This window comes from Panthera leo, chromosome A1 (assembly GCF_018350215.1).
Source record: "Panthera leo isolate Ple1 chromosome A1, P.leo_Ple1_pat1.1, whole genome shotgun sequence".
Classification (NCBI taxonomy): domain Eukaryota; kingdom Metazoa; phylum Chordata; class Mammalia; order Carnivora; family Felidae; genus Panthera; species Panthera leo.
The window spans coordinates 81164644-81192113 of record NC_056679.1 but is presented as its reverse complement, the minus strand read 5'-3'; the positions used below and the strand labels follow the sequence as shown (position 1 = coordinate 81192113).

Genomic DNA, 27470 nt, shown 5'->3' with positions numbered 1-27470 from the left:
CAGGTGCAGCTGTAGAGGACGTTTGGCTGCTGGCATGGAGAAGGCGAGGGCCGGATGCCACAGGGTGATCGCTGCCGTCTCCTTCTGACCTCCACTTCTCTACCAGTGACTCCTTTGGCTGAACCTAGCAGGGGGGCCAGCTGTCCCGGGGGCTTGCATTGCAGTGTTGTCCAGATGTAGGGCAGATCGGGGCAGGGCAGGGCAGACAGGGAAAGGCAGGCCCGTCCTCCACGTGGCCATGCTCGAACCCTCCAGGCAAACACCATGCACACTAGTGCTCTCTGCTGTGTGACAAACCATCCCCAAACGTAAGGGCTGAGAACGATGAGCATTTTATCTGCTAACAATTCCACAATCTGGGTGGATTCTGTTTGCTTTGCACATAGTCTCTGCATTTAGCTGGCTCGACAGCAGGGGACCAGGTTCAGCTGGGACACTGGGGTAGCTGGCTGCCCTCATTGCCTGGGGTCTCAGGCTCCTTCCCTTTCCATGTGGCCTGCACCTGTGGTCTGTCCTGCAGAGTGGCTGGCCTTCTGACATGGCGGCTCCAGGCTCCCAGGAGAGCAAAGAGGTGCTTGCCAGGCCTTCTGGAGGCTGAGGCTGGGAGCCGGCCCTCACTGCTCCTACCAGGAAAAGCAAACTAGCGGGTCTATCCAGAGCCGAGGGGAGGGGACTACAAACAGGTGACAATTCTGGGAGGCAAGAAATGTGAACAGGGCCCCATGGTTGGTTCCTACACCATAGCATCGGGGACCTGCCTTTAAGGAGTCTAACGTCAGGGCTTAAACACTAAAAGTAGAATTTTTCCGGTTACAAAATCTTGCCAAAAAGATACTTGTGCCAAAAAGTATTTTTTGCCAGCCAAGTTCCCCAGATGGGTTAGGTCGCTTCTCCCTGTCCCGTCCTTAGTGGCGCCTGAGGCACTCGTGGCCTCTTGGTCACATCCAGTGTTTGAGGAAGTCCTGCCCAGGTCGACGCAAAGCTCCCATGTTGGACCCAGCCTGAAGCTCATGGGTTTTCCTCATCCCTGCACAGCCAGGCGTCACCAGCCTGAGGCGCCCGAGGGAGACGGTGACATTTGTTCTTCCCTTTTCCTTCACCTCCCTGCTGATTCTAACTCCCTGGATTGGAGTCAGGGCAGAGGGGTCAGGACAAAGGTCAGGCATCTCTCGGTTAGCTCTGCATGCAGGCACACCTTCCGTCAGGTTGGCCCCAAGTGGCCATCTCCGCATGGGCATCTGAGACCAGTTGTCTGTGAGGCACACACGTGGCTTTCCTTGTGGGTTCCACGCAGGAGGTTTTGACTCTGCAGGGTCCTGGCAGGTCCTGATGTCCCTGAAATAGTTTCGGGACTCCAGAGCGCCCTCCTTCTCCATGGTCAGCTGATCAGCAGGGGGTGGACCTTTAGGGTGGGAGTGAACATAGCCGGAGAGTTAGCATGTCTGCTGGGCCACGTCCTATCAGTCCTGATGCAGCATCTGCCTCCCGTTTTCCGTGGCTTTCTTTAAAATGTGGGGTCCTCGGTTTTGTATCTGAGTTGCCACTTGGTAGGATATCCCTGCCGCATGCCTACCACACTGCATTTTAGTTGCTGTGTTTCCATCTTCGTATTGGAAGAGCCAAGGCACCTTCAGGTAAATTTCAGCGATGGGCGTTGACAGGACACGCTGGCACCGTGTCCACTCTTCTGGGCCATGCACTGTGCAGTTTCCTTCCCTCACTGTGCCTCGCATGGTCTTGGTGCTGTGTGATGTTGTTGTCACGACTGCGATGGGGGCTCTGTTACCTCAGAAACCCTGCATGCATAGCGGATCGCTGGGAGGGAGGACACTGGCGCCACCTGCCACATCTGACGTCTGACGCTGCAGCTCTGTTCTGGGCGTGAGGTGCTGGCCTTGCAGTCGCCTCTCTCAGACACCTGCTTGATGATTGTCCTGGGGCTCTTCTGGTTTTCCTGTTCCTAGAATTCACGTGGTGCAAGGTGGGTATTAAATGCATGGTCGGCCAAGTAAGTCCCTTTAGGGCCCAGCCCTCCTTCGGGACACCTCATTCAGGTGCCATCCTCAGTGAGAAGCCTCAGGGGGTCCCGTTTGTAAGGCCTGCTGTCTTCCTCCACCCTGGGAAGGAAGGGGTGGAGTTTTCTCTTGCTCTCAGCTCACTTGATTGTTGTTAGGTGCCTGTTTTTCTGCGGTATAGTGCAGCCCATCTGTGGATACAAGCTCTTTTCATCTTAATTCCAGATTCTCAGGAAGGAAACAGGTTGGTCCGCAGTGGAGTAAGTGTTGCCTGTGTCTAACTGGCTGCAGTCATGGGAACCGCAAAGCTCCTGGCCGCCAACATCTCACATCTTTGACCAGTTGGTGTGTGGATTGGCTCATTTGTTATCCGGTGGGGCATTTCTCAGTGCCTGCAGCCTCCCCCCGCACTTGTGTGCAGGTGTGTATAACAGAGTTTCAAATGCCTTGTGATGGCCTACTGATCTGCCTTGTTCTCTTCGGGCCCTTCCCCCCTCAGTCTTCATAGGCCTGACTTAGTCTTCAGATGACTAGTTACCCCGGACGTGTGGGGAGGGGAGCCTGGGGTTAGGGATGGTGAATAGTCACATGCTATCTATGAAAACCTAGAAAGTGTACTGGGTGTCAATGTCAACCAAGTGTCAAAACCCATAAAATCTTGCCTTTAAGCAGACTTCTTCCACCAAAAGTCAGCTTGAGCCAATGATGTTTAAAAAAAAAAAAAAATCTACGGGGGCGCCTAGGGGGCTCAGTCGGTTAAGCGTCTGACTTCGTCTCGGGTCATGATCTCACAGTTCATGGGTTCGAGCCCCGTGTTGGGCTCTGTGCTCACAGCTCACAGCCTGGAGCCTGTTCGGAGTCTGTGTCTCCCTCTCTCTCTGCCCCTCCCTTGCTCGCACTCGTGCTCTGTCTCTCAAGAATAAATAAACATTAAAACTTTTTTAAAATTATGGATTATAAAGATGCTATTGAGCACAGAGCAAATCAGTGGCTTTCCTGACCTCAGGGGTGTTGGGGGACCTGGGCCACAGGACCCCGTTCGAGGACCGTGCGGTCTGAGCAGCTGGAGCAGCGGGTGCCGGAACCCTTCACGCGCGGTAGCCGCGGTCCGGGGACCGCGCGCCACGGAGTGGGGAACTCTGAGGCCGGCGCACCAGCGCCCCGAGCGGCCGGAAGAAGCGGGGCATTGTGGGAAGGGCCCGCGGTTTCGGCGGGTTCCGTTAAAATGGCGGCCTGGTCGCCGGCGGTGCCCGAGAGGCCGTAGCCCGTCGGGGACGACCGGATCCTGCGTGGCGTGGGGCGTGGGGCGGGCGAGAGCCGGGGGGCTCTGCGGGGCCCCCGCGGGCGGTCCCAGGCGAGGATGGCGACCCCGGACCAGAAGTCGCCGAACGTCCTGCTGCAGAACCTGTGCTGCCGGATCCTGGGCAGGAGCGAAGGTAGCGGGGCTGGGTCGGGGGCTCGGGGCCGAGGCGTGTCCCGGAGGCCTCCCGTCAGCCTGGGATCCGGAGGCCTCGCATGGGCGGCGGGGTTGGGGAGGGGCGCGTCCCCGGGGCGGGGCGGCCTGCGGAGGGCTTGCAGCCCCGGGGGCGGAGGCAGGGAGGCCGGACCCCGGCGGGGCTGAGTCACCGCTCCGGGCGCAGCGGGCCCGGGGGGCGAAGCCGGGCACGGCGGCTCGCGGGCGCGTCCACCTTGTTCAAAGTCACCGGGGAGGCAGGGCAGCGGTGGCCTGGGCCGGGTGGCCGGGAGCTGGCGAGCAGCAGCGTGCTCCCTGCCCCCCCGGGAAGGTCGAGCGGTCGGAGTGTGCTGCGAAGCGGGGGTGCGTGACTGTTACCTCCCCGGTTTTCTTCCAAGGGCTGAGGTTGGACTTGGTACGAAGCTGTCCTGGAGAGGCCGCCCTGCGGATGCCGATACCCAAGCCCAGCCCTGCGGGGCGTGGAGCCATTGCGGCCGCGGTGTTTTACGATTTGACATGGCTTGCCCTCTTGGTGTTTGTTTTGGCGGGACGCGAAGGGGATGCGTGGAGTCCACCCTGGAGGGATTTTCCGGGTAACTGAAGACACGGGGTTGCTTATGCCTTCAGCGCTGTGCGGTGGACGAGAAATCGTGCAGTTTTTGCTGGAAGACTTTACACAAAATTACTTTGAAAATATAATGACCAAATTTTAACTTTTCGCGATTCATGACAATTAGGTACATACTTGATTTGATGTTCTATGATAGCCGTAGGAGTAAAAGCTGGATTTTTTTTTTTTTTTTCCCGTCAGCCTATTCAATGACACCAACCTCACACAGTTCTTGGGACATTTTATAAAGTTTAAGTCTGTCCCTTTGGGCTCCCCAACCCTAGGCACTATGCTGGGTGCTTGTGTGATGCGGAGACGCACAGACCAGTGATTCCACTGGTAGATGTACATTCTAGGGGAGGAGTCGTGGTAAAATAGGTAATTGTAGGTTAGGGATAAATGCTGAAACGGAGATAGAGCGGGTGCTGGGATTTTGAGGGAAGAAGTGAGGGAAAGCCTCTGCGGAGATGATTCGATGGACTGGAGTGAGGGTAGGGGGGCCCAGGAGCACCTGGAGAGGGTTCCCCAGAGAGAGGACAGGTGCACAGGTTGCGAGCCTGGCTTGTTGTTTTCAGGTTTTGTCTCCAGCTTTCCTGTACGTGCACCTCAAGCACCCCGAGTTACCTTTCTGATTCCATGTTCCTGATCCTAGGAGAAGCCCGAGGGCTGAGATTGCTGGTTACCACTCACTCACTCTAACGCCAGCGGTCTCACTGTGCCGGCGGGTCCTCGGTTTTCCTTCCAGGATAAGCCACACAGTTGTCCGTTCCCCCCATGCTCATACGTGGACTTTGAAGGCCACTCATTGTGAGGTAGCATGATGTTTCTCGATAAAAAAAAAAAAAATTTCTTTTTTAAAATTTGAGGCTCTTTTTGATTGTTTCACCCTTCAAGGAGATTAAAGCACTTATCTTCAGCAGAGTTCTGCCTCCTCCTGTCTCTCTTTAGAACAGTGTTTAAATGTAAGAGTAAATATGTTCTCTGCGAGATCCTGAGGGGATCCTCTCTGAACAAAATGGATCATAAAATCCATCAAAGATGATTCCGTTAGCTCTGTTCTGGACCGCGAGGATTGGCAAACCATTATATTCGTAATTCCAAATACATGCTATTTACTGAAGAATTTATAAGTATTTAATAGCTTGCCTTGTTCTGATTTGTTCTACCTTACTGAACAAAAGCAATATTAATTGCTTCCTTTACAGTGTTTGACATTTAAAAAAATCTTTTCGTTAGTGGGTATTTTATCTGGTAACTAAGTAGAACATTTGATTAATTCTTTTTCTAAGGTCATGTTATAAACAATTGGCCTTGTATTATTATAATATTGCTTTTCCAAGACTATGATATTGAGGAATAATTGATACCTGTTACTTTTATTTTATAATTTTTTTTAATGTTTATTTCCGAAGGAGAGAGAGAGACAGAGCGTGAGTGGGAGAAGGACAGACACACACACACACACACACACACACACACACACACACACACAGAATCTGAAGCAGGCTCCAGGCTCTGAGCTGTCAGCACAGAGCCCGACGCGGGGCTCGAACTCATAAACCGCGAGATCATGACCTGAGCCCAAGTTAGATACTTAACTGACTGAGCCACCCAGGCGCCCCCTGGTGCTTGATATGTTTATAAAGTTAATGTAATCATTATTTCTCACCTTTTCCAGCCTTCGAATTTGCTTGAAACACACACATACTGCCAGCCAGTGTGTTCTGGATGTTTCAGAAGCAACCTTCCTTTTCATACTTTGTAATCCTTTTCCTAACTAGAAGATAACAAGCACAGTGGGTTTTGTTAGGTGAGTATTTGAACACAAATGCTCAGGGGCAGCTCCGGTACACTGTGCACTGAGGTGAGATGACTATCTTCTGCTGTGACAGTGCTGTGAGTGTGCTCCGAGCCACGGTGCAGGCGGACGGGGTGCCGTCCTGGTGACTCGTGGGCCTCACGCGGTATTGCTGTTGGTGTCATGATTTTCTGAAGTGGTGAAGAGCCCTTGATAAAGTTCCAGATGAATGAATTATGGTCTTCCTTGATTATATACTTGGGAAAATCAACGTATATTAAATATATGTTAAAAGTTACATTAAGTGTATGTTGAAATGTGCACTAAATGTCTACTGACATAGAAATTCCAGTGTTTTAGGCTTCATTGGAAAGTTGTGCTTAGTGGGCTTACTGTTATTTTAAAATGATCTAAAATTTAAAAATGATCTCGGTTTAAATTCCCAATCCAGTAAATATTGATATAACCTACACATGAATAAGTAAATCCTCTTAGGGATCCTCAATCATCAGCGTGGAAGGGGACCCTGAGACTGAAAATTTCAGTCTGAGAGCCCCAAGTCTAGAGCAGCATGTCTTGTTTCTGTTTTGGAGCATAGCCTTGCATTCCGTGGGAGCTGCGCGTGGAGTGTGGCCACACGAGAACCTGGTACCAGGGTTGCTGTGGCGGGACTGGTGGTGTGGCAGTGGTCTAAGGGGGGGCCTTTTACGGTAGCTAAGCCTTCACACCTTGTCACCGTGCATCTCTCCATGTGATACCTCCTCGGAATTGATGTCGTGGGCACCGTCTCCAGATAGTGTGACTCTGTAGGTCCGTGTGGGAGCGTGGTGTCTCAAGCGCAGAGTCCCTGTGGCCTGTGGCCTGCGTCTGGAGGGGCAAAGAATTACAGGTTTACATGCTTGCTCTGTGTTGGCCGACATGCTGTCCTGTTCCATAGGACAGCAGTGTCGTGTGTGCATCGCTTCCAAACCACACACCTCCACCCCGCTCACTTTGCGAATCCCAGGAGAGCACGCAGCCGCAGGCTTTGGATTCACTTATTTCTGTGCATCTTTATGTTCATTTTCTACCTGAGTGCTCGTGGAACCCTTTCGGGGTCTAGAAGGTAACTGTCACTTACGAACTCTTGGGCCCACATCGGAGTGCTCTTTGGACCCTTCACGTTGGCATCAGGGCCATGTGGTCCCGCCGTCTCCCTTGTCCTGAACGCGAACCTCTTCTGTGCTGCAACCACGGGTCCTTTCTAGAGGGGACATCTGATCACGCCAGGTGAAGAGAGTTTGTTTCCTACGTGTAATCTACAGGATGAAGGCCACATTGTCTTGCTGAAAAGTTAAAAGCCGGGTGCTTTGAGTTGTGGTTTTAATGGCTATGGCAGACAGATCATGCATTGAAATGACATTTTCAGATTAATACTAATAAAAATACCTAACGTTTTTCAACAACTTACTCTCTGCCACACTCTGCATACACTGTGAGCTGGTGTATTTAACTCCCAATGTTGCTGGACAGTTGGAATACTTCTCACTAACCTCGTTTTGTAGATGGGGACACGCGCGCGGAGAGATAAAGTAGTTTGTTCACCGTCACCAAGCTGGCGAATTGCAGAGCCAGGATCGGAACCCACATCTCTGGTTCTGGAACCTGATGTCTTGAATTAATTCCTTCCTGCTCTTCTGTGTGGAATCTGGCACCTTCCATCTCTGTGCTGAGTGCAGGAACCTAAGCACCTGCCCGGCCTGTGGAACGACCTCTCTCCTCTGTCCTCACCTGTGTGTTCTCCGCACGGCTTGTTTGGAGAGTGTGCGTGGGTACAGCGGCTGCTTGGGCAGTGTGTCCTTGAATTCACTGGTGCCTGCTTCTCAGGGGGATACTCTCAGGGGCTGGGCAGAGGAACACTGCCTTCCTGCCTTGGCTCCTGATACCCAGAGCGGATTGGACGTGAGGACGTAGCACATTCCTTTGGTGTTTGCTGGTGAAAACAATGCAATACTCTAATTTTTCATCTTGGACCTAGCCAGTCATCAAAGAGCTTCAGCCTGGACCTCCTCCCCTGGGACTCCGGATGGAACACGGCTTGGATTTTGGAACTAGCGACACTGGCATCCTTTGAGGGACCGTGGACACAGTAGCCCTTGAATCTCCTCGTGTCCTTTCTTGTGGCGAGTTCCTACATGTCAGAGGGCTGCTTCCTCAGAGAGGCCTTCCCTGACCAGCCCACATCGCGAGGTCCTCCCTGTTGGCCGGCACGGCGTCCTGCTCATTTTCTTAGGAGCTCTTATCGCAGACGGGTCGCCTGTGGAGTTACTTGCCTTGTGTTTCGTGTTGTCACTGAGCTGCCTGGTGAACCACTATTTTCTGTCCCGTCTTAGGGCCCGTGGTGTTTGGCGCTTAGGAGTTTTCTTTGAATTACTGATTGAACTTAGTTTTTACCTTAGAAATGGAATAATGTTGTGGGAGTGTTAAACTGGAAATCTGTAGTGGATATTGTTTGATGGTTAGGTTCACCAAACAAGGAATGATTGTCACTGTGAAGTTAATAGCCTGTATTCTGTGCGTCTACCTTTGAAACTTAGATAGATTTCACCTAAAAATACAGATGGAATTTTCAGATATTTTCTGTCAGCGGGAAAGAGAGACTGCACACTGGTCTGGCCAGCAGGTAGGGAAGTTGAAGGTGGTTGGTGAGGTGGCAGTGAAATGCTACACGTGCCACAGGTGCAGGGCGTAGAGACGGGAGAGGAGAGGATTTCTGGTGTTGAGTTTTGAATTTTTGTTGGAAAAGTGGAAAGTTTATGAAACTTTTGGAGTGGAGATGTTTGTCTCAGGTACTTGAGTATGTTAATGAAGTATTTTTTTTTTTTTTTTTGTAGAACTCAGGATCATGGTAATCTAAAAACATTTTCTCAACTAGAACAGTTTTACAGGCACCCTTGCAGGTGAGAAATTTTCAGTGCCACTTTTAACATATTAAAATTAATGTTTACTCCTTAGAAAATGTTAAAGGTGTGGAAAAGTATAAAGAAGAAAATTAAAACTACTCCCTGATCCTGGGACTCCACAAAAACACTTCAGATTACTTCTCTTTGCTGTTTCCCTGCCCTGCTTTGTACGCACTCACCAAGTCCTGAACACATGCTGTGCTGATGTGGTGGTGTTCAGGGAAGACTCTGTAGTCTCTCTCCTGTGTGCGTGTTTGGGTGTGCTTGGGAGAGGAGGGCGGTCTGAAGGGGTGACATTTCCACAGAGAACCGGGGGAAGTGATGGGGTGAGGCCTGGGAGGATGTGGGAGAAGAGTGTCAGGGTCCGGGCCACAAGCCGGGGGTGGGGTGGTATGCTCAAGGGTTGGCAGGGTTGGCCAGACCACGGAGCGCGGCTGGCGTGTGGCCAGTGCAGCTGGGAGGGGAGAGGCGGGATGTGGTGCTGGTGGCATGGCCAGGGACCGGGGACCAGGGACCAGGTCGGGCAGGCTGTCCTCATGAGTTTGGATTTGATTCTGGGCCTGACGGGAGGGTCAGGCAGAGCGATGACTTTATTTATGTTCTAAAAAGATCGTTCTGACCGCCATGTGGATAATTTGCTCTAAGGGACAAGAGTAGACACAGGGTGGCCGGCTACCTAGGACACCTGCTGCAGGTGGATAGATCCGTGGAACGGGCATGTGGGGACGCACCGTGAGAAATGGATTCAACAGGATTTGCTGGCCTGGATAAGTGCTTAAGAGCCTCATCTCCTAAATCATCAATCAGATACAGAAAGTTTGAAGTGATTTTCCTTCCGTCCACTTGGAAGGTGTTCATTCCTTCACTGATGAGAATCTGCCGTTAAAGTGATTCTTACTCCTTTGAAGCTCCATCTGGCAGCTCATAGGATCTTCTCTTTATCTTTTATGTTCTGAAATTCCGCTCTATGTAAATTTTGCTTTCGTGCTCTGAAACTTTGTCTAGGTATGGGACTCAAAGTTTATGTGGATTAACACTTGGCGCTCCATCAATTTGAGGACTAATTATGGGAAAAGTGCCATTCTTCCTCGTGAATTCTAACTTGTGTTTGTTGTGTTGTTGTGTTTATTGACCCCTGACTAGCTCCATCTGGTGTCTGGCCTAGTTTTTAAATATTTAATAGTTTTAAAAACATTTCACAACTGCTTCCTCTGTGTTGCTGTTTTGCTTCTGGCAGCCGTCCTCTGTTCTAGATTGTTCTGTGTTGCCTTTTTCAGAATATCGTGTAGATGAATCATACCGTGTGTGCTCTTCAGACTGGCCACTTTCACTTTGCTGATGCTTCTGCGATTCACTAGTGGTGCCGCATGTGTTAGTAGGTGACTCCATTTCACTGCAGAGCTGCGTTCCACTGCACGGATGCCCCGTGGCTTACTTGTCCCTGCACATAGGGGGGGTGTCTGCACGGGTCCTGGGCTCTGGCGGTCACGGGGAGTCCTAGGGAACGCGGCTGCAAACATTCACGTACAGAGGTTTATGTCACCCTAAGTTTCATTTCTCTGGAATAGATACAAGTGGGATTGCTAGGTCACGTGAAAAGTGTATGCTTAGCTTTTAAAGAAACTGCCAGAATGTTCCCAGAGTGCCTGTGCCAGCTTCATGCACCCCCCCCCCCCCCCCCGCCGTCCCCGGCCAGTGTATGGGACGCCTGGCCTGGGTGCTGGTGGTCTGTTTCATTCAGCAGTTGGGATAGATGAATAAGGGTGTCTCATCGTGGTCTTGAGTTTCCCTGATGACTAACGTCATCTATTTCTGTGCCGTTCACCTTCATGCTGATTGTCTGTTTAACATTTTTAGGCTATGTTTTTTATTGGGTGTTCCCTGCCCCCCCCTTATTGAGTTTTCAGAGCTCTCTCCCTATAATTTGGATTCAGGTCCTTTGTTGTGTTTTGCAAATATTTCCTCAGTATTTTCATTCTCTTAACAGTGTCCTTTGCAGAGCAGAAGTTTAATCTTGGATGAAGTCCCGTTTATCACATTTTTTTTAAAAAAGATTTTATTTATTGCATTAAAAAATTTTTTTTTTACTCTTTATTTATTTTTGAGAGAGACAGAGAGACAGACCATGAGTGAGGGAGGGGTAGAGAGAGGGAGACACATAATCCTAAGCAGGCCCCAGGCTCTGAGCTGTCAGCACAGAACGCAATGTGGGGCTTGAACCCACAAATCATGAGATCATGACCTGAGTTGGAAGTCGGACGCTTAACTGACTGAGCCACCCAGCACCCCAAAAAAGATTTTAAGTAATGTCTACACCCAGTGTGGGACTCGAACTCACAACCCAGAAATCAAGAGTCACACACTCCACTGATGGAGCCAGCCAGGGCCCCACGTTTAACACATTTTTTAACGGGTCAGAATTTTGGTATATTACGTAAGAACTCTTTGTCTGAGTTAGAGTCACAAAGATCTCTTCTGTTGGTTTTTTTCTTCTAAGAGTGTTATGTTTTACTTATGTTTTACTCTTACTGTGATGTAGTCAAGTTAATTTTTGCATGCGTTGTATGGTATAGGGTGAGCTTCTTTTTTGAGTTTACAAAAGAAACCACATTTTTCCCCCACATTTAAGTTGCTTTCTTTCTTTTTTTTTTTTTTTTTCTTTTTAAGTAGGCTTCACGCCGAGTGCAGAGCCCAATGCAGAGCTTGAACTCACGACTCTAAGATGTTAATGGTGTTGCCTGGAGTAGGTTGGGGTGTGCCCTGCTGGGTGGTTGTGCATCAGTGGGAAGGTAGGGGGTGTTGGGTTTGCTAGTGTTCCTTGTATAGGAATTGTGACTCCCCGTGTCTGGGAAGGAGGGATGGCATCCTTAAGTTCAGTCTGCTACTTTTTGTTTTTTAAGTGTATTTATTTATTTTGAGAGAGAGAGAAAGCATGTGAGCGCACACACTAGCAGGGGAGGGGCAGAGAGAGAGAGTCCCAGTGCAGAGCCCAGTGCAGGGCTCAGACTCACGAACTGAGAGATCATGACCTGAGCTGAAATCAAGAGTCAAGATGCTTAACCGACCGAGCTGCCCAGGCACCAGCCAGTCTGCTGCTTTCCTTCGTGCGCCTTTCCAGCAGGCCCTGTGTGAGTTGCCCGGTGAGGCGGTCAGTGGTTGTGTGGGGGACAGAAGGGGGAGAGGCCCCGGGGGCCTGTGGTCCAGCCAGACCTTCTGCTGGTCCTCTTCTGCCCCAGTTCCTTCACACCTTCCGAGGAGTGGGGCCCCCTGCCCTCGGAGCCTCCCTGGGCTTCTGCAGAGGGAGCTGTGTTTCTTGCTGGGACTGGTGGCTCTGCCCCCTCCACCCCCTGCTGCCCCTCCAGTCAGACCTGGAACGGCCCATCTCACTGTCCTGAACCTGCTCCCACCCGTCCGTTTGCTTTGCTACTTCTCACACTGGCTGACTTCTGATCGGTGCAGTTTCTACCTTGTCTTCTTTGCCCTTGTGGGTTTCTGCTTTTGTTAAACAAGCAAACCACAAAATTCTTTGTTAGTTTAGTGGGGTTGTTGAAGGAAGTAGAGGCAGACATCCGTGGTTAAGCTGTCATCGGTGCCTGAGGTGCACACTGTCTATTAAGTTAGCTGCCCACTTTGGTTTTCTGTGTTTGTTGACCTCAGCCTTGGAGCTTCTCGGACGTTCTCGCGAATGGGCTACTTCTCACGGGCCGTGTTCTGGCTGTGACTCTCCCTGCCCCGTTTTTGTGATCATCGGTCCAGCTCATTGTCTGGGATTCTTCAGCCTTCCTGGCCTGTTGCTGTCTCCCTTTCTTGTTTCTTGGAACTCTCGTTATATTCATTTATTCATTCATTTGCTTTGGTTTCTGAATAGCTTCTCTGTTCTCTCAGTTAAGACCTTGGGAAGCTGGGAGGGAGATCTATGTGCCCGGCCCGCTGTCTCTGGCTGGAAGCGTGAGCTGGTCAGAGCTTAGCCTGATTGGCAATAATTTGCATCTTCTTACTTACCTTTCAGCTGACGTAGCCCAGCAGTTCCAGTACGCAGTGCGGGTTATTGGCAGCAACTTTGCCCCAACCGTCGAAAGAGATGAATTTCTCGTAGCCGAAAAAATCAAGAAAGAACGTACGTATTTTTCTTCAGCGCTACCAGGTGTTGGATTCTGAAACTTGTATACGTGCATATGCGTATGTATCTCTGTGCATGTGTACGTGTGGTCCCCAAGCACAGTGTGATTATAAGTACTATCACGTATATGTAAAAACATGTGTTAACAATATGCACAACTTCGTTCTGATTTTTATCAGAACATAGAGCAATGTTTATTTTTGAGAGAGAGAGAGAGACAGAGAGCAAGCAAGGAAGAGGCAGAGAGAGGGAGACGCAGCATCCGAAGCAGGCTCCAGGCTTTGAGCTGTCAGCACAGAGCCCGACGTGGGGCTTGAACCCACGAACAGTGAGATCATGACCTGAGCTGAAGTCGGACACTTAACCGACTGAGCCACCCAGGCTCCCTGAGGATTGTTTTAAATACTATAGAACTGAATAATTTGAGAGTGTGAGGAAGATAAAAGGGCTTCATGTATTTTCTTGTATATCTTTTGATTTGCAGTATTTAATATTATGCACCTTTTGACCACATATCCTAGAACACTGTGTTGGCTGTGAAGAGGTCAGTATGGCTTCTAGGGGATTGTCAGTATTCAAACTTCTAATACCTTAGAATGGTCTTTGTGAACATTTTCATTCTGGGCTGATACTGAAAGCTTTCTTAAACGTCATTACCTTGGACAAGAAAGCTCTCATTTACTCGCACCGGGGTGCTGGTGTGTGCTCTGTGTGAGGTGGGGCTTTGCTGCCCTCTGCCCTGCGGGACTGTGTGAGGGAGGGAGGCTTGGAGCACAGGTACCCACGTGCGAATATTTCTCTTGTGCCGGTTGGAGGGTTGTTTTTCTCCAGAGACCAGTTCCCAGCCCCTCGCAGTTCTCTGGGCTCTGCGCCAGGAAAGCAGGCCCTGTCAGCGCGATCTCCCTGCTGAGGCCTGGCTGTCCACCGCCCAGACGCAGTGGGCTTTGCGCTTCCGACTGTGCTGGCAAACTGGTGGCGACGCCGTCTAGGATTTCCATTCTTCACGGCACGGTTCGCCACCCCCAGCTGGTGCTTGGTTCACTGGGTTTGGCCGGTGGTCTGCGACATCCTGCTGCACGGTGCGTAACTGAGCTGGACGGGAGGCGGTCCTGACGCGCAAGTGCTTGGACCTTGCGGTCCTTGCCCCGGCACACTTGGGCCCCGTGAGCAGTCAGGGGTGAAGTGCCCGTCCACTGAGGTAGCTCAGCCCCTGGTGTTATGCAGCGTGATGTGTTATTTAACGTAGGGGCAGAAATGGAGTATTTTTTTTTTTTTTTTTTTTTTTTTAATGTTTATTTATTTTTGAGACAGAGAGAGACAGAGCATGAACGGGGGAGGGTCAGAGAGAGGGAGACACAGACTCTGAAACAGGCTCCAGGCTCTGAGCTGTCAGCACAGAGCCCGACGCGGGGCTCGAACTCACAGACCGCGAGATCATGACCTGAGCCGAAGTCGGCCGCTTAACCGACTGAGCCACCCAGGCGCCCCAGAAATGGAGTATTTATCCCGCTATTAACCTCTAAAAACTTACTTTTATTCAGTAAATAAAACTAAACGTAAGAACGCTGTACTCTTTCTGAACCCTGATGACTATTAATTACATCTCAAATCGTTCTTATATGTCAGACTGTAGATGAGCAACCACCCCAGCTGTTAGGTCTGTGTTCACAGAACCTTCCCTTTGCAGCTTGACGTTTCGAGGCCACCTGGTGAGCACATTACCTGTGTAGTAGTTAAAAATAAAGTTTGTCTAGGCTGAGAGTTACGGAACTGGCAGTGACGTTGTTGGAGTGGATACGGCAAGGAAGTCTTGGACTTTCTTGAAGAAGAAAGCTGTATCCGTCACAGTTTGGTTTTTTCTGGTGTATCCTCTGTGTTTTTGAAGAAAGACCTGTATCTTGCCACAGTTCGCCTCCCTGCCCCTCTCTGCCTCTTACCACCGAGTGCCCGCCACTCCTCTCGGACAGCGTCTCTGGACCCTGCTGTGGGGTGGCCCCGCCGTGGGGACAGCATCACCCTCTCTGGGCCTGCCGTGGGGAGAGCGTCACCCTCCCTGGGCCCCGGGTCCGGGGTGGCCCCGCTGTGGGAGAGCGTTTCTGATGGTCTTTTCATGTAATGGTCACCACCGAGTTCTTGTACTTCGTATTTCATTAATTCTTAGATACAGTGTTTACATTTAAGCACTTTTGAAATTTGATTACAGTTTTTGGTAGATATGCTGAGTTGGGGTAGTTCTGGCCTCTTGAACAACACAAAATAATTTTCCATTTTATATGGCCCACTTAGAATATAAAACGGTAGTATGTATTATATTGGAACAAATTGTAAAACTTCTCATGTGTGACAAAATTTAACACCTATTTGTTTTTTAATGTTTCATGTTGGTCAGTGGGGTACCTTGTAACTAAAGATTTGTTTTGCAATCTATTAGGTAAAACATTTTTGGGGGTAAATATTCTGTTTATTTTTATTTGTATTATTTACTGTTTCATTGTCCCACGGTTATTTTGTATCTGTGCATTAGTATTGATCTCATTCTGTAGAAAGAACCTCTCTTAATTTTTTTGTTGTTGTTGTTTTTAATTAGAGAGAGAGAGAGAGAGCTAGTTAGCACTCACGAGTTGGGGGGAGGTGGGCAGAGGGAGAGAATCCTAAGCAGGCCTCATGCTCAGCATGGAGTCCAATGCAGGGCTCGAGCCCACAACCCTGGGATCATGACCTGAGCCAAAGTCAGGAGTCAGATGCTCATCTGATTCAGCCACCCAGGTGCCCCAGAGCATCTCTCGCTTAATTTAATGACTGTATTTATTTGGAGTATTTTTATATGTTTTTAAAGGGAGTAAATTATATTATTAAATGTTAATTGCATTTGTTTAGTTTAATGCATTTTGTAACAACACATTAAAAATTAAAATTTTTTTAAAAATTTATTTTAGGGAGTGCATGCACCTACTCGGCACGGGGGGAGAAGGGTCAGAGAGAGAGGGCGAGAGAGAATCTCACATAGGCTCCACACTGCCAGTGCAGAGCCTGACACGAGGCTCGATCTCACAACCCTGGGATCATGACTTGAGCCCAAGTCGAGTTGGATGCTCAGCCGACTGTGCCCCCCAGGCGCCCAGTAAACAAGACATACATGTTAAAGAGAGCCTTACCTTTGTGCACAGGCAGACCTGACATGTGAACGGGATGATGTAACCTCCGGTGTGTGGTTCACAAGAGCAGAACGTGAACACCAGGACCCTTTCCTGGCGATACATGTGAAAAAGTATTGGCCATCACACCAGTCACTGTCTTTCTGCAAACCAGTTTAGAGTTAAGTGAACTTGGCTGTTGGGATTTTAAGAAACGAGTCCTGCTGGGTGATTCCCTGGAGACTGGAGAAACTGTTAGCTAGATTTCGAAAGTGGTGCCTTTTCTGCTGTGGCAGGTATGGGGCAGGTATGGGATTCCTGTGAGGGGCGCTTGTGTGCACATGGTATGTGCAGGGTTGTGGGTGTGGGCGAGTGTGGCCCTCTCCTTTGGGGCCCAGGTCCAGTGTGGAGTCTCGTCCTTTGTGGAACCGATTGGAGCATGGGCTTTGCGCGCATTACTGTGGCTTCCGGGGAACTAGTGAGTGTAGTAGCTGCAGGCGTCTGAAGACATTTACTAATATTGCTGTGCATGTTAACAGAAATGCTTAGAATGTGTGGTTTTAGGTCAAGCTATCATGAATGATAGGCTTGTTGGTTATTGCCCTTTGAATTTACCATTCCCAAGGTATTTTTACTTTACATCTGTCCTTCCAGTAGCCATCGACTAGTTAACCTGGTGGTAGCTTGCCCCACTGGATTGCCTGTTCATATTGGTGGGTAGAATCTAAAAGGTCCCATCGTTTCTGTTACTTCAGCTAACTTTCTCATAGACTCTGATTCCAGCCTAATACTGTCAGCATTTTGCAAATGTCAGAGAGATCAAAGGAATTGACCAAATTCACAGAGCCGAAATGTCACTCGTTATTCTGATTCTTAAGCTCAGGATTCTTTTCAGACTTCAGCTACCTGTGACCGTGGGTGAAATAGTGTCCTAGAAGGAGTTTTGGTGTAGGTGACTAACACGTCGCTTTCTTTTCTAACTTTTCAGTTATTCGGCAGAGAAGAGAAGCGGACGCTGCGTTGTTTTCAGAGCTCCACAGAAAGCTTCACTCACAGGTAGCGTGCACTCCACTACCCGTGAGGCTGTCGGGCTGGTTTGGGGATGTGGGGACTTTTTTTGTGGGATCACATTAAGCCTTTCTGTGCTGAGTAGTGGATCTTCATTGTAGATTGTGTTTGCTTTTGAAGAGATTTTCGAGATTAAAAGTAGGTTTGAGCTGGATTTAATGGGAAATTGCTTATGAAGGTGGAGGAAGCTACATTGGGAAATCAACCAGAATGAGGTAGCCCTCAGTTCGTGTGACGGAAGGCTGCACGTGCGGTAGGAAGCTGGTAGAAGCCTCGACTCGGCTGCATGTGGGGTGACAGCTCGACTTCTCCATTATTATTCCTCAGGCCCTAATTTGTGCTATTGTAGTGAATGACCTAAAACAGTTCTGATTTTGAACATTTTGTGATTGATTGTTGATGACTTGGCCACACGTGGTTTTCTGACCTGTTATTTTTGGAGAAGACGCTGCCCTTCTGGACACCAATAAATTCACTGAATTACAGGGTGAGAGCTTGGTCCATCTGTCTCCCTCCTGCCGCAGAGAAGAACGTGAAATCCCAAGTTTCGTGCTTTGCTCATCCAGTACTGAGTTCGCAGTACAGCGATCAAAATCCCCAAGTTGTGCCTAAGGCTGCTAGTGATTAAACTCTTAACTCTTCCAAGTTTTTCTCCTCCTTTCTAACTTAAAATGGTTGTTTTCCAAAACTTTGTTTGGAACACTGAGTGCTTATCCCTGAGCAGTGTGGTGAAGCAGAGCTGGTTTCCTAGGGCTCTCGCCCCCAGAAGCAGCGCGTGGTTCGGCCGGTGGCTGACACGGGATGAACGATGTGAGGACACGATAGTACAGCGCTAGTAATTAACCAGATGAGGAACAGCCGGCCCATCTTTGTGCTAAAACATCCAGTTCTTGGTTTCCCTGTTCTGTCCTCTCTCCTCACTGGGTACCCTTCTTGGCAGTGCGTGCTGTGCGAGGTGTGGCCGGGGGGTGCAGGTGCGGTCTGGGCAGGATCGGGGAGGTGATGATGGAGGCCTGTGGTACGGTGTGGAGTGGTTGGGGAAGGGGTCCCAGTGGTCCTGGGCTGCAGTCTGCGTGTGGTTGACGGAGCTGTGGACAGAGGAGGATGGCTGTCTGGGGGAGGGCAGCCCATGCCTTGTGGAGGGCGCTGGGAGAAGGGCGGGCATGAGGGGATGGCGTGGGCAGCGGCGAGGGTCTTGGAGGAGGTGAACCTTGGCGGGCGGGGTATGGACGCTGGAAGAAGCTCGGTGTCTAACTGCTTCACAGACCCACTTGTGTGGGTGTTCCTCCAGATCTTACAGTGCCCTGGCGTGCATTCTGACATTTAGAATTCGATACATGCGTACATTTAAAGTCTTGAGTCTGAATCAAGGTCCTTAGATTTCAAAATCTAAAATAATGGGGTCTGAAGTGGTTTAGAAGCATTGAAACGTCTGTGATGCTGGAGTCGTTCAGCTCGCTTGCCTCAGCAGATCTCTCTCTCCACCCTTCCCTGCCCTGCTTTGGGCTCCGGATGGCCCCCCTGGGGCTCCCTTGTCCCTTCTCTGCCCTGCTTCGGGGTGTCTTCACTCAGAACTGATGGGGCGGGAGGGGAGTGAGGCCAAGCCGCCCTCCTCCTGACAGGCAGTGGCTTGGCAGTGGCTCTGCTGTGCCGCTGGGCCCCGCGGACCATTCCCCTGCCCGCGCCCTGCACCCCCGGCTCATTGGCTCTGGTGGCCCATCTCCTCCCTGGTCCCTCAGGCCTCCATCCTGGCCGTGGTCCCTGCCGGCGTTGTGCCGTCCTGTTTCCCTGGTCTGTCCACGCCTCTGCGTAGTCCCTCCGTCAGACGCTCTCCAGGCCCAGCCTGCGTGTTTACATACCTGTTCTTATGGTAAAAGAATACTGCCTCCTCCTTTAAAAATGTCATTTGCTGATTGTTTTTGGTGCATGATTTTGTTTGGATTTGGAATTTTCTCTGCTCTCCACCCCATAAATTGTCCTTATTTTTCTAAAGCAAGAACTGAGGCTCTAACCCAGAACTCGCTGCCCAGAGGGACCTCCTGTTGCCTTCCTGACGCCTTCTGGGCATCTCTACGCACATGCCCCTCAGGAAACTCCCACAAGGCCTTGGAGCTTGACATTCTCAGAACTGAAAGGAGCATTTTTTGTCTTTTTCCATACTCCAGGCATCCGTTCACATGCACCCACGCACACCCCTGCCCTTCCCCATTTTCTTTTCTGGTGAATGATGACATTGTTCAAGTGCCAAAAGCTGGAAACCCGAATGTCACGTCGACTCCACCGCTCTCCCCAAATTTGCCCTGTCCCCAAGCCTTATTAATTGTTCTCTCAAGCATGCCTCTCTCCTGTGCCATCTGGAGTCTGGCGCCCTGCGGTTGGCCTCCCAGTGCACGGCTTGGTGATTTTGGTAGGGGAGTTAGGTGCTCACCTTTGCTTCTGCCCACATCCCAGAGTGGTGGTGAGGGTGCAGGAGGAGGCATGTGGGAGGGCGTCCATCCCACGGGGCCCTCCTTTCCACGGCAGCGACGGGAGCTCATCTCCCTCCAGCCCTTCAGGGAGACGGGATGCAGGAGGATTGGCTTCGGCCCTCGGTGCTGCACCCGAGGGGTCACCTAGCCCTGGGAGCCCTGGACCTGCTCACAGGGGACTGTGAAGGTTCCCTGGGTGGGTCCTCAGTCACCGAATGCCAGCCGGCCCTTGGCCTTTTCCTCCCGAATGACTGCGTCTCCTTTTGTGACCTCTGCAGTCCAGCCTCCTGGGCCTGGCCGCAGGTGCAGTCGCACCTTCACGGGCTCCCTGTGGTCAGGCTTTCTGGTCCCGCACGTGAGACCCCTCTGACCTGATGCTTCATTCTGTTTTCCGTTCCGTCTCATGCCTGTCTGTGGCCAGGTGTACATGTCTTCATTCCCTAAAATACATTTCCTTCTGTGCCTGCCCCTTCCTGTGCGTGTGCTCCGCCCACCCTTCTCGAAGACCCCATCCTCTCTGGGGGTCCTTTCATCAGCCTGGGCCACTTGAGTGACCCTCCTCTCTCTGAAATGTCCCGTACCCACCGAAGTATGTTTGCCCATTTGTCTGTTTGCTGTTTGTCGGGGTCTCTTTGTTCCCCGTGTTGTGCCAGCTGGGCAGTTTATCATTTCTGGAAAATTGTGTGTAATTCAGATTTTTAAAGTTAGACCGTAATTTAAATACCTGAGATAAACTTTTTCTTTAAAGAAACTTTCAAGGAATATTCTCTATAATGAGGACCTTGTGTAAAGTAAGCAGCCATCCCATAATGTGTTTTGTAAATAAAGTTATTTTTGTATTCTAGCGTGTGCGTCCCAGAGGTAAGGCAGTGAGAAGAGAGTAGAAATGCTCTGCAAACTCGAGGTTGCACGTGACTGGAGGGTGGGCTGTTGTCAGGGCTGTGAGTCAGGGCGGAGCAGTAGACAGTCCATACAATCCGTGTGCTAATTACCCAGAAAACTGGGGTTTCTTGTCAACCACTCTTACTTCGGAACCTCGAGTTAGGTGTGCAGCATGCCGACTTACATCGTGTGCTTTACAATTTCTCTTTTTTTTCTTTCTTTAATCCTCTATGGCCTACACGGGACTTTGGTAAAAGGGGAAAAAAGCGTTCACCTATTTTATGATGGCGTTTGTCTTAAAACGACTATGTTTAGGAAGTTGGTTATTCTAAGAATTATTTTAAGGGGAAATGCTATTATTCAGGAATAGGGTAGTTTAAAAACATGTTCTCATTGGGGACTTTGGAGTTAGTTTTCAGTGGGTGAAATGATTCAAGGGTAATGACCTCTTGAGAATAGGTTTTGTAGCTTTGTAATGGGTGGCACTGTTTGCAGTACCTGAAAAATGAACAAATTTAGATATGCTGTTACCGTGTGAATGTATTTATTTTTTTGGTTTTGATTAACTTCTGTGTACCAAGTACAGTTCTACGTTTAATTTTTATTTTGTTTTATTTTATCTTATTATGTTTTTAATTTACATCCATGTTAACGTATGGTGTAATGATGATTTCAGGAGTAGAGTTGAGTGACACATCACTTACATACAACACCCAGTGCTACCATGTGGCTTTTAAAATACATTTCCGTTTTGGAAATAAGGATAATTGAGGAGAAAGTTACATGAAACTGGAGAGCAGTACAAAGTTATTCTGTTAATGTTTTCTTTTTTAACAGGGAGTTTTGAAAAATAAATGGTCAATTCTCTACCTCTTGCTCAGCCTTAGTGAGGATCCACGCAAGCAGCCAAACAAGGTGAGAGAGAGGCTGTCCTCACAGCCAGCGCCCTTCGCGAAGCAGCTTCTGTCTTGTCAGCACAGCCATGCCCAGTCGTGACAGGAATCAGCTTCTGTACTTAAGAAAATAGTAACTTGTCTGGTTGATTTTGTTTTCTTTCTTTCTTTCTTTCTTTCTTTCTTTCTTTCTTTCTTCCTTCCTTCCTTCCTTCCTTCCTTCCTTCCTTCCTTCCTTTCTTTCTTTCTTTGTTTCTTTGTTTCGTCAGTGCACTGCTTTTCCTTAAGATGTTTTCCAGGGTTGTTATTACCTCAAATACAACAGTGTCCCAGGGATGCCAGGGGGGCTCAGTCGGTTAGGCATCCGACTCCTGATCTCGGCTCAGGTCATGATCTCACGGTTCGTGAGTTCGAACCCCGCGTCCTTTGCACTGACAGTACGGAGCCTGCTTGGGAGTCTCTCCTGCCCTTTCGTGCTCACTCGCTCGCGCTCACAAAATAAATTTTTTAAGAACAGTACCAAATCAATTACAGAAAGAACTAAAACTTGTGTATAAATCATCTCTGTTGATTTAGGAAGTGTTCTGTGATTTCATATCTCTCTATTCTTTTCAGGTCTCCAGCTATGCTGCGTTATTTGCTCAAGCGTTGCCGAGAGATGCGCACTCGACTCCCTACTACTACGCCAGGCCGCAGACGCTCCCGCTGAACTACCAGGACCGCGGCACACAGTCGGCACAGAGCTCGGGCAGCGTGGGGAGCAGCGGCATCAGCAGTATCGGCGTGTACGCCCTGAATGGCCCGACCCCACCGCCACAGTCTCTCCTGCCGGGGTGAGTCGGGCTCGCGGGCAGAGGCTGCTTATCAGCAGTAGAAACGGCAGAATCCTCAGGTTTGTAGGAAGGCATTTTGTGTGTTCACTGTAACTATCTTTAGGGCCTCGTATGTGCCAGAAATGTTCCAGGCACTGTGTCTGATATGCTTTCTCCTAGGATTTTATTCTTCCCAAAAACTCTTGTTTCACGTGGGAATTCTTCCCACTTCTAGTCATGGTTGACTGTAATGATTTTTGGCCAACCCTTTCCCTGTTAATGCAAGTGCGTATTAGTGAAGGCCCCCGTTCAGAAGTGTAATAGGATGGGCCTTTCATTTGGTAACTGACTGACATTTCCCTTGCGGTGTTCACATTTTTATCTCTCAGTGAATATTGTCTGCTTTACTGATCTATGCTATTCTCTTTATTAAATTATTTAAAAAATAAGTAAACTAAAATAAAGTTGTCTCGTCCTCAAGTGCTGTGATCTTCAAACTGAGAATTGTGGCACTCATGGATTAAGAGGAGGGGCTCTGGGAGCGCATGGTCAACGTGCCATCAGCTCTCCCTTTTCCAGGAGATGCAGAGTTGTGGTTGAGAGAAAAGCAGTGGCTAATACAGTAGTGGACTTGGAAATTTGGTTTTCTTTATCTTTTTGTATATTTCTACACATGGTTCGATCCTGGAAATCACATTAGAACAGACTGTTACAAAGTGGGTACTTTTCCAGAACAGTGACTAAAGAGATTTACAGTCATGTGTGTTCCACGTGAGCATAATACTAATCGTTGTGTGACATAAGTACTCTTGTGTTCAAGTGCACCACACGTGCGTTGTAAGTGGAATGTGGTGTTCTGGAAAGACAGTGCAACATATTCTACAGATTTAATCTCTGACTTGTATTCTGGCTAAAAGAGTAAACTAAATAGACTTGGTCGTTTTTACCTTACAATTTGAAGAAAACAACAAAAACAAAGCGCTGTATAGAGGACTTTGAACTGAAATGGTCCCTTAGAATTTTTCTCTGAAATTTAGAACTGTATTGAAAGTCCTAGTTTAACAAGTGTTGTTGATGACTTTTTCCCCCTGAAAATAGAGAAGAGGGAGGGCTGTTTTTGGGGTCTTCTTTCCTGTGTCACTTCATTAGTGGTTGCAGATGGGCCCAGCAGTATTGCTCTGGTACTGAATCTGAGTTCTGCCCCTTAGGAGCAGTAGTGCTGTTGAGATTTTCATTTTTGTGTTGGGTTCCCGGGAAATGACATTTCATTACACTTGTCAAAACACACGTCCTGAGAAGTCAGCTGTTCAGAGACCAGCTCTGACACTCTGACACGTTCTCGAAGTTATCACAGGCAGTCTTGACCTTTTTACTCTTGCCTTGGACTTGATGTTTGTGTATGTTTGAAATTAATTTGCAAATTATGATACTTCTTTTCGTGTCGAATACCGTGAAGGCTGGGAGACAAGCGAGGATATAGAAGGATGGTCCTCCAGAGTTTGGATTGCTGTGCCCTGCAAGTGCTGAGTGAATGAAAGGGGTTAAGTTCAAGTTCAAAGTTAAAATTAGTCGTGAATTTCATTGGTTTTTAGATGGGTCATGTATGTTATGTGCTTGTGAAGAAGAGTCAAGTAGATTTTGGTCTTTAGGCTGAGAAATATGTGGGAGGTGCCAGTGAGAGCCTGAATGGCAGCCTAAACGTCCCAAAGAGGCCTTGGACTGGTCGGTGGATGGATTCTGGTAGGGCGATGTCGTGCATCTAGCTCAGATTTCTAGCATGTAACTCAATATAGGAATTTTAGGAACATTTCCAGCAGTGTGTTGTGTTTCAAGTGAATGGTCTGCGTGTTTGGAGGTAGGAAATGCTCTCTCCTTCTTTTAGACAGCCTCATCACACTCCCGGAGTTGGAGACTGTCTTCGGCAGCAGTTGGGGTCACGTCTTGCATGGACTTTAACTGCAAACCAGCCTTCTTCACAAACCACTACCTCAAAAGGTCTCCCAAACACTGTTTCTCGCAACGTGACAAGACCAAGGAGGGAAGGGGATGCCAGTGGTGAGTAAGGATAGATCCTAACATGGGTTTTCTTTGCAATCTAGATTTTGTGCTTCCCGTATTTGAAAACACTGTCGAGGCCCTGCTTACAACCATTGAGGGCCGGCTTGTTCTCATGATGAGAACTTCAGAGTCCTAAGTATGGTCCGTGATGCCTCAGCAAGTCGGGCAGTGCCTGGGACATTGGAGAAACGCACTGAAGATTTATTTGATGGTTAAACAGACACCTTGCTGAGAGTTTTAGAGCTCTGCTAGATCGCAAAAGAAAGTTTGCATTTCTTTCCCAAGAGCCCTTCGAATAGCAGTGTTTGGAACGCTTCCGAGAAGAGAGGAGTGGGCTTCGTTGTTGGCTCGTAATCCACAGATTCTATAATCCCTCCTGCCACCCTCCCACTTGCTCCCCCCGCTGCTCTCTGTTCTTGTGCAGAATGTGAGGACCAGGTGCGTCTTGTGTGGACCTGGGAACACAGCCCAGAGTGTAGAGCCCGGCCCGTGCAGCCACACTTCCTACCTGGGTCCGTCGTGTAACCCTGACAGCTGGGGTGTGGGGGGTTGGGGGAACACTGTGACTTGGCGGCTGGCTTCCAGACAGTGAGAGTGCCCCTCACTGCTCCTCCTTGTTTGCTGTGACTCCTGGCCCCTACCAGGGCCTTCAAGCCTGCGTGACACACAGAGCTCACAGATAAAAGGACTTCACAGTGTATTTGATCAGTCCCAAAGAGCAGGAGAGGAGGTGCAAAGGAAGAAAGAACAGGCAATAAATAGGAAACATACTGCAATGCAGGGAGTTTAAATCAAACACGTCTGTAGTCACATTAAATGTGTATAGATTAGACACTTGGTTTAGTTTTTAAAAAATTACATTTAGACCATTATGTACTGCTCGAAAGAGATATATTCCAAATATAGAGACACAAATAGGTTGGCAGTAAATGGATGGAAACACGCATCTTGTATTTAACCACGGGAAGACGGGCTGCTCCTTCACTGTTAGAGTAGACACCGTAGGAGTGTCGTCAGGGCAGAGGGATGTTTCCTAACAGGGAAAGGGTCAGTTCTTCAGGAAGGAATAATGCTCCTAAACGTGTATTCACCTACCAACAGCTTCAGATGCACAGTGGAAAACCAACAGACCTACAAAGAAAACAGACCCACAATTACAGTTGGATATTTCAACTTCTCTCTCTTAGTAACTGATGGAAAAGGCAGACAAAGTAGTCAGTAACGACAGGTAGATAACATTTGAACAATGTTACCCGTAGTTTGGTGGCGTTGATATTTATGGAATGTTATCTCCACAACTGAAGTACGTACCTGTCCTTACCTTCTGACTCACTACCCTGGTTCTGGGAGTGCTGGGCCCTGACTGTGTACTCATGACATTTTTCCTCCCGCCGATGTCTTGGGTTTCTGAGCATTGCCTCTTTGTCGTTGAGTAACACCTAAATTCTGACTTAGCTTTTGTTCCAAGGTTTATGGAAATCATAACTTTTCTATCGTATTCGCTTCTTTTTATGTGATTGAGAATGGAACCAAGTTCATACTCATGCCATGGAATAAATTTTCACAAACGCCGTCTATGAAATAATTACCTATCCCTTTGTGATTGGTTGTGAAATCGGCTGCATGCCACAATGTGGAGCCCAGTGCGAGGCTTGAACTCATGACTGTGAGGTCAAGACTGGAACTGAGATCAAGAGTTGGACACTTAACCAACTGAGCCACCCAGGCACCCCTGCTTTTTTAAAAAATTTCTAAAGACTTTTTGTATAAGAAATTCTATGATCTCCATATCTTTTTGAGAAAACTGTTGGTTTTTAGGACTTCATGCTTTTTCCATCTTAAGCTCATTTTTTTTAATTTTAAAATTTTCTCCTGGTTGAAACACGTAATGTAAAACTAGGTGTGGTATAAAATAGATTCCATCTTAAAATGTGTTGTTCAGTAATTCCTCTTACAAAACCAATGTTTCAGGTGCTGGGGAAGTTACGGAGGCGGCCCTTGTGCGGGACATTGTGTACGTCTTCCAGGGCATAGATGGCAAGCACGTCAAGATGGACAGCGTGGAGAACCGCTACAAAGTGGAGGCGAAGGTACAGTTACCGGCCCCCCGTGTGAGGTGTGAGGCGTTCAGGCAGGAAAGACGGGTGTCGGTACAGCCGGCCGGGAGCTGTTAACCTGTAGGGGCGACAGGTGCACTCGGGGTACTGGACCCCTAGAGCCGGTGTGCCGGTCGGGCACACGGGTCTGCCTCCCCGCGGGCTTGTGGCTCTGGTGCTTTTGCTGAGACCTTGCTTGCTTCTCCTTCCGTGTCTTCTCGTGTTCACGGATGCAGCCACCCACAAGCTGACTCCTGCTCTTGGTGATGGTGGTGTCGAGGCACCCGAGGGGCGGGTACCACTTGGCATCTCTGCGGTTGGTACACCGTTCCGGATAAGGTGCCTCCACTTGCCTGCTTTCCCCTTCTGGAACCTCCTTCCCCATGGCCCTTTCGTGTTGATGTCGTGGTCTTTTACAAGTCCCGGCTGTTCTAGGACGTGGCTGACGTCACAGAGACCCTGCCTTGCCGGGGAGCTGGCCAGCTACGTCTTGGGGTGATGCTGCTTGAGCCTTACGCTTGCAGAGAGAGGTTCTACTTCCCTTCCTTGCTGGCACCTGCTGCCCTCGTTTCCCAGACTCTCGTTGTTCTGTCTTGGTGGTGGTGCTTTCGTTACTTGTAAGTGCCATGTGTTGGGGCCTAAGCATTAGGATACTAAAAGTGCAAATGGTTTATAAAAGCAATTGAAATTCTACTGTTAATTTTTAACTCTTGATATATTTACTTTTTAGGCAAACCTAAGTAAATCTTTGAGGGATACGACAGTCAGACTTGCTGAGTTGGGATGGTTGCATAACAAAATCAGAAAATACACTGACCAGAGGAGTCTAGACCGTTCGTTTGGACTTGTGGGTCAGGTATGTTTGTTGTTACCACAACATTTAGGATGCCTTCATTTTGGGGAGTGCTTAGTCTACCTAAAATCTTACTATGAAAGTAATTCTTGAAAAGAGGGTTCTTTTTAAGTAAGGAAGTTTTGATACTGCGACACTGGAGCCATCCTGGTCCACTCGAGAAAATAGAGACCACGGTGAGTATTGACAGAGATAACCCAGTACCACACATGGTTCACGGTAGCTGTTGGTGGAGTGTGAGCACAGAATACATAAATGCATTAAAATA

At 49.0% G+C, this 27470-nt stretch overlaps 1 protein-coding gene across 8 annotated transcripts in view; it reads left to right on the top strand.

The window, feature by feature from the left end:
* The first annotated feature begins 3240 nt into the window (after positions 1–3240).
* Positions 3241–27470, top strand: part of TUBGCP3 (tubulin gamma complex associated protein 3) — an 85326-nt gene continuing 61096 nt past the window's right edge. For 6 of the 8 annotated variants that reach the window (XR_006200318.1, XM_042930390.1, XM_042930429.1 and 3 more), the window contains exons 1-8: positions 3241–3451; positions 12828–12935; positions 17061–17128; positions 21328–21405; positions 21999–22216; positions 24078–24250; positions 26225–26343; positions 27080–27205. Coding sequence is in view for 7 of the 8 variants with exons in the window: in XM_042930390.1 (XP_042786324.1) it covers positions 3376–3451; positions 12828–12935; positions 17061–17128; positions 21328–21405; positions 21999–22216; positions 24078–24250; positions 26225–26343; positions 27080–27205 (966 nt within the window). In the remaining variant the exon portion in view is untranslated. Of the gene's footprint in view, positions 3452–11841; positions 11947–12827; positions 12936–17060; positions 17129–21327; positions 21406–21998; positions 22217–24077; positions 24251–26224; positions 26344–27079; positions 27206–27470 lie in introns of those variants that run through there. The other 2 variants (XM_042930401.1, XM_042930419.1) reach the window with 2 other exon arrangements.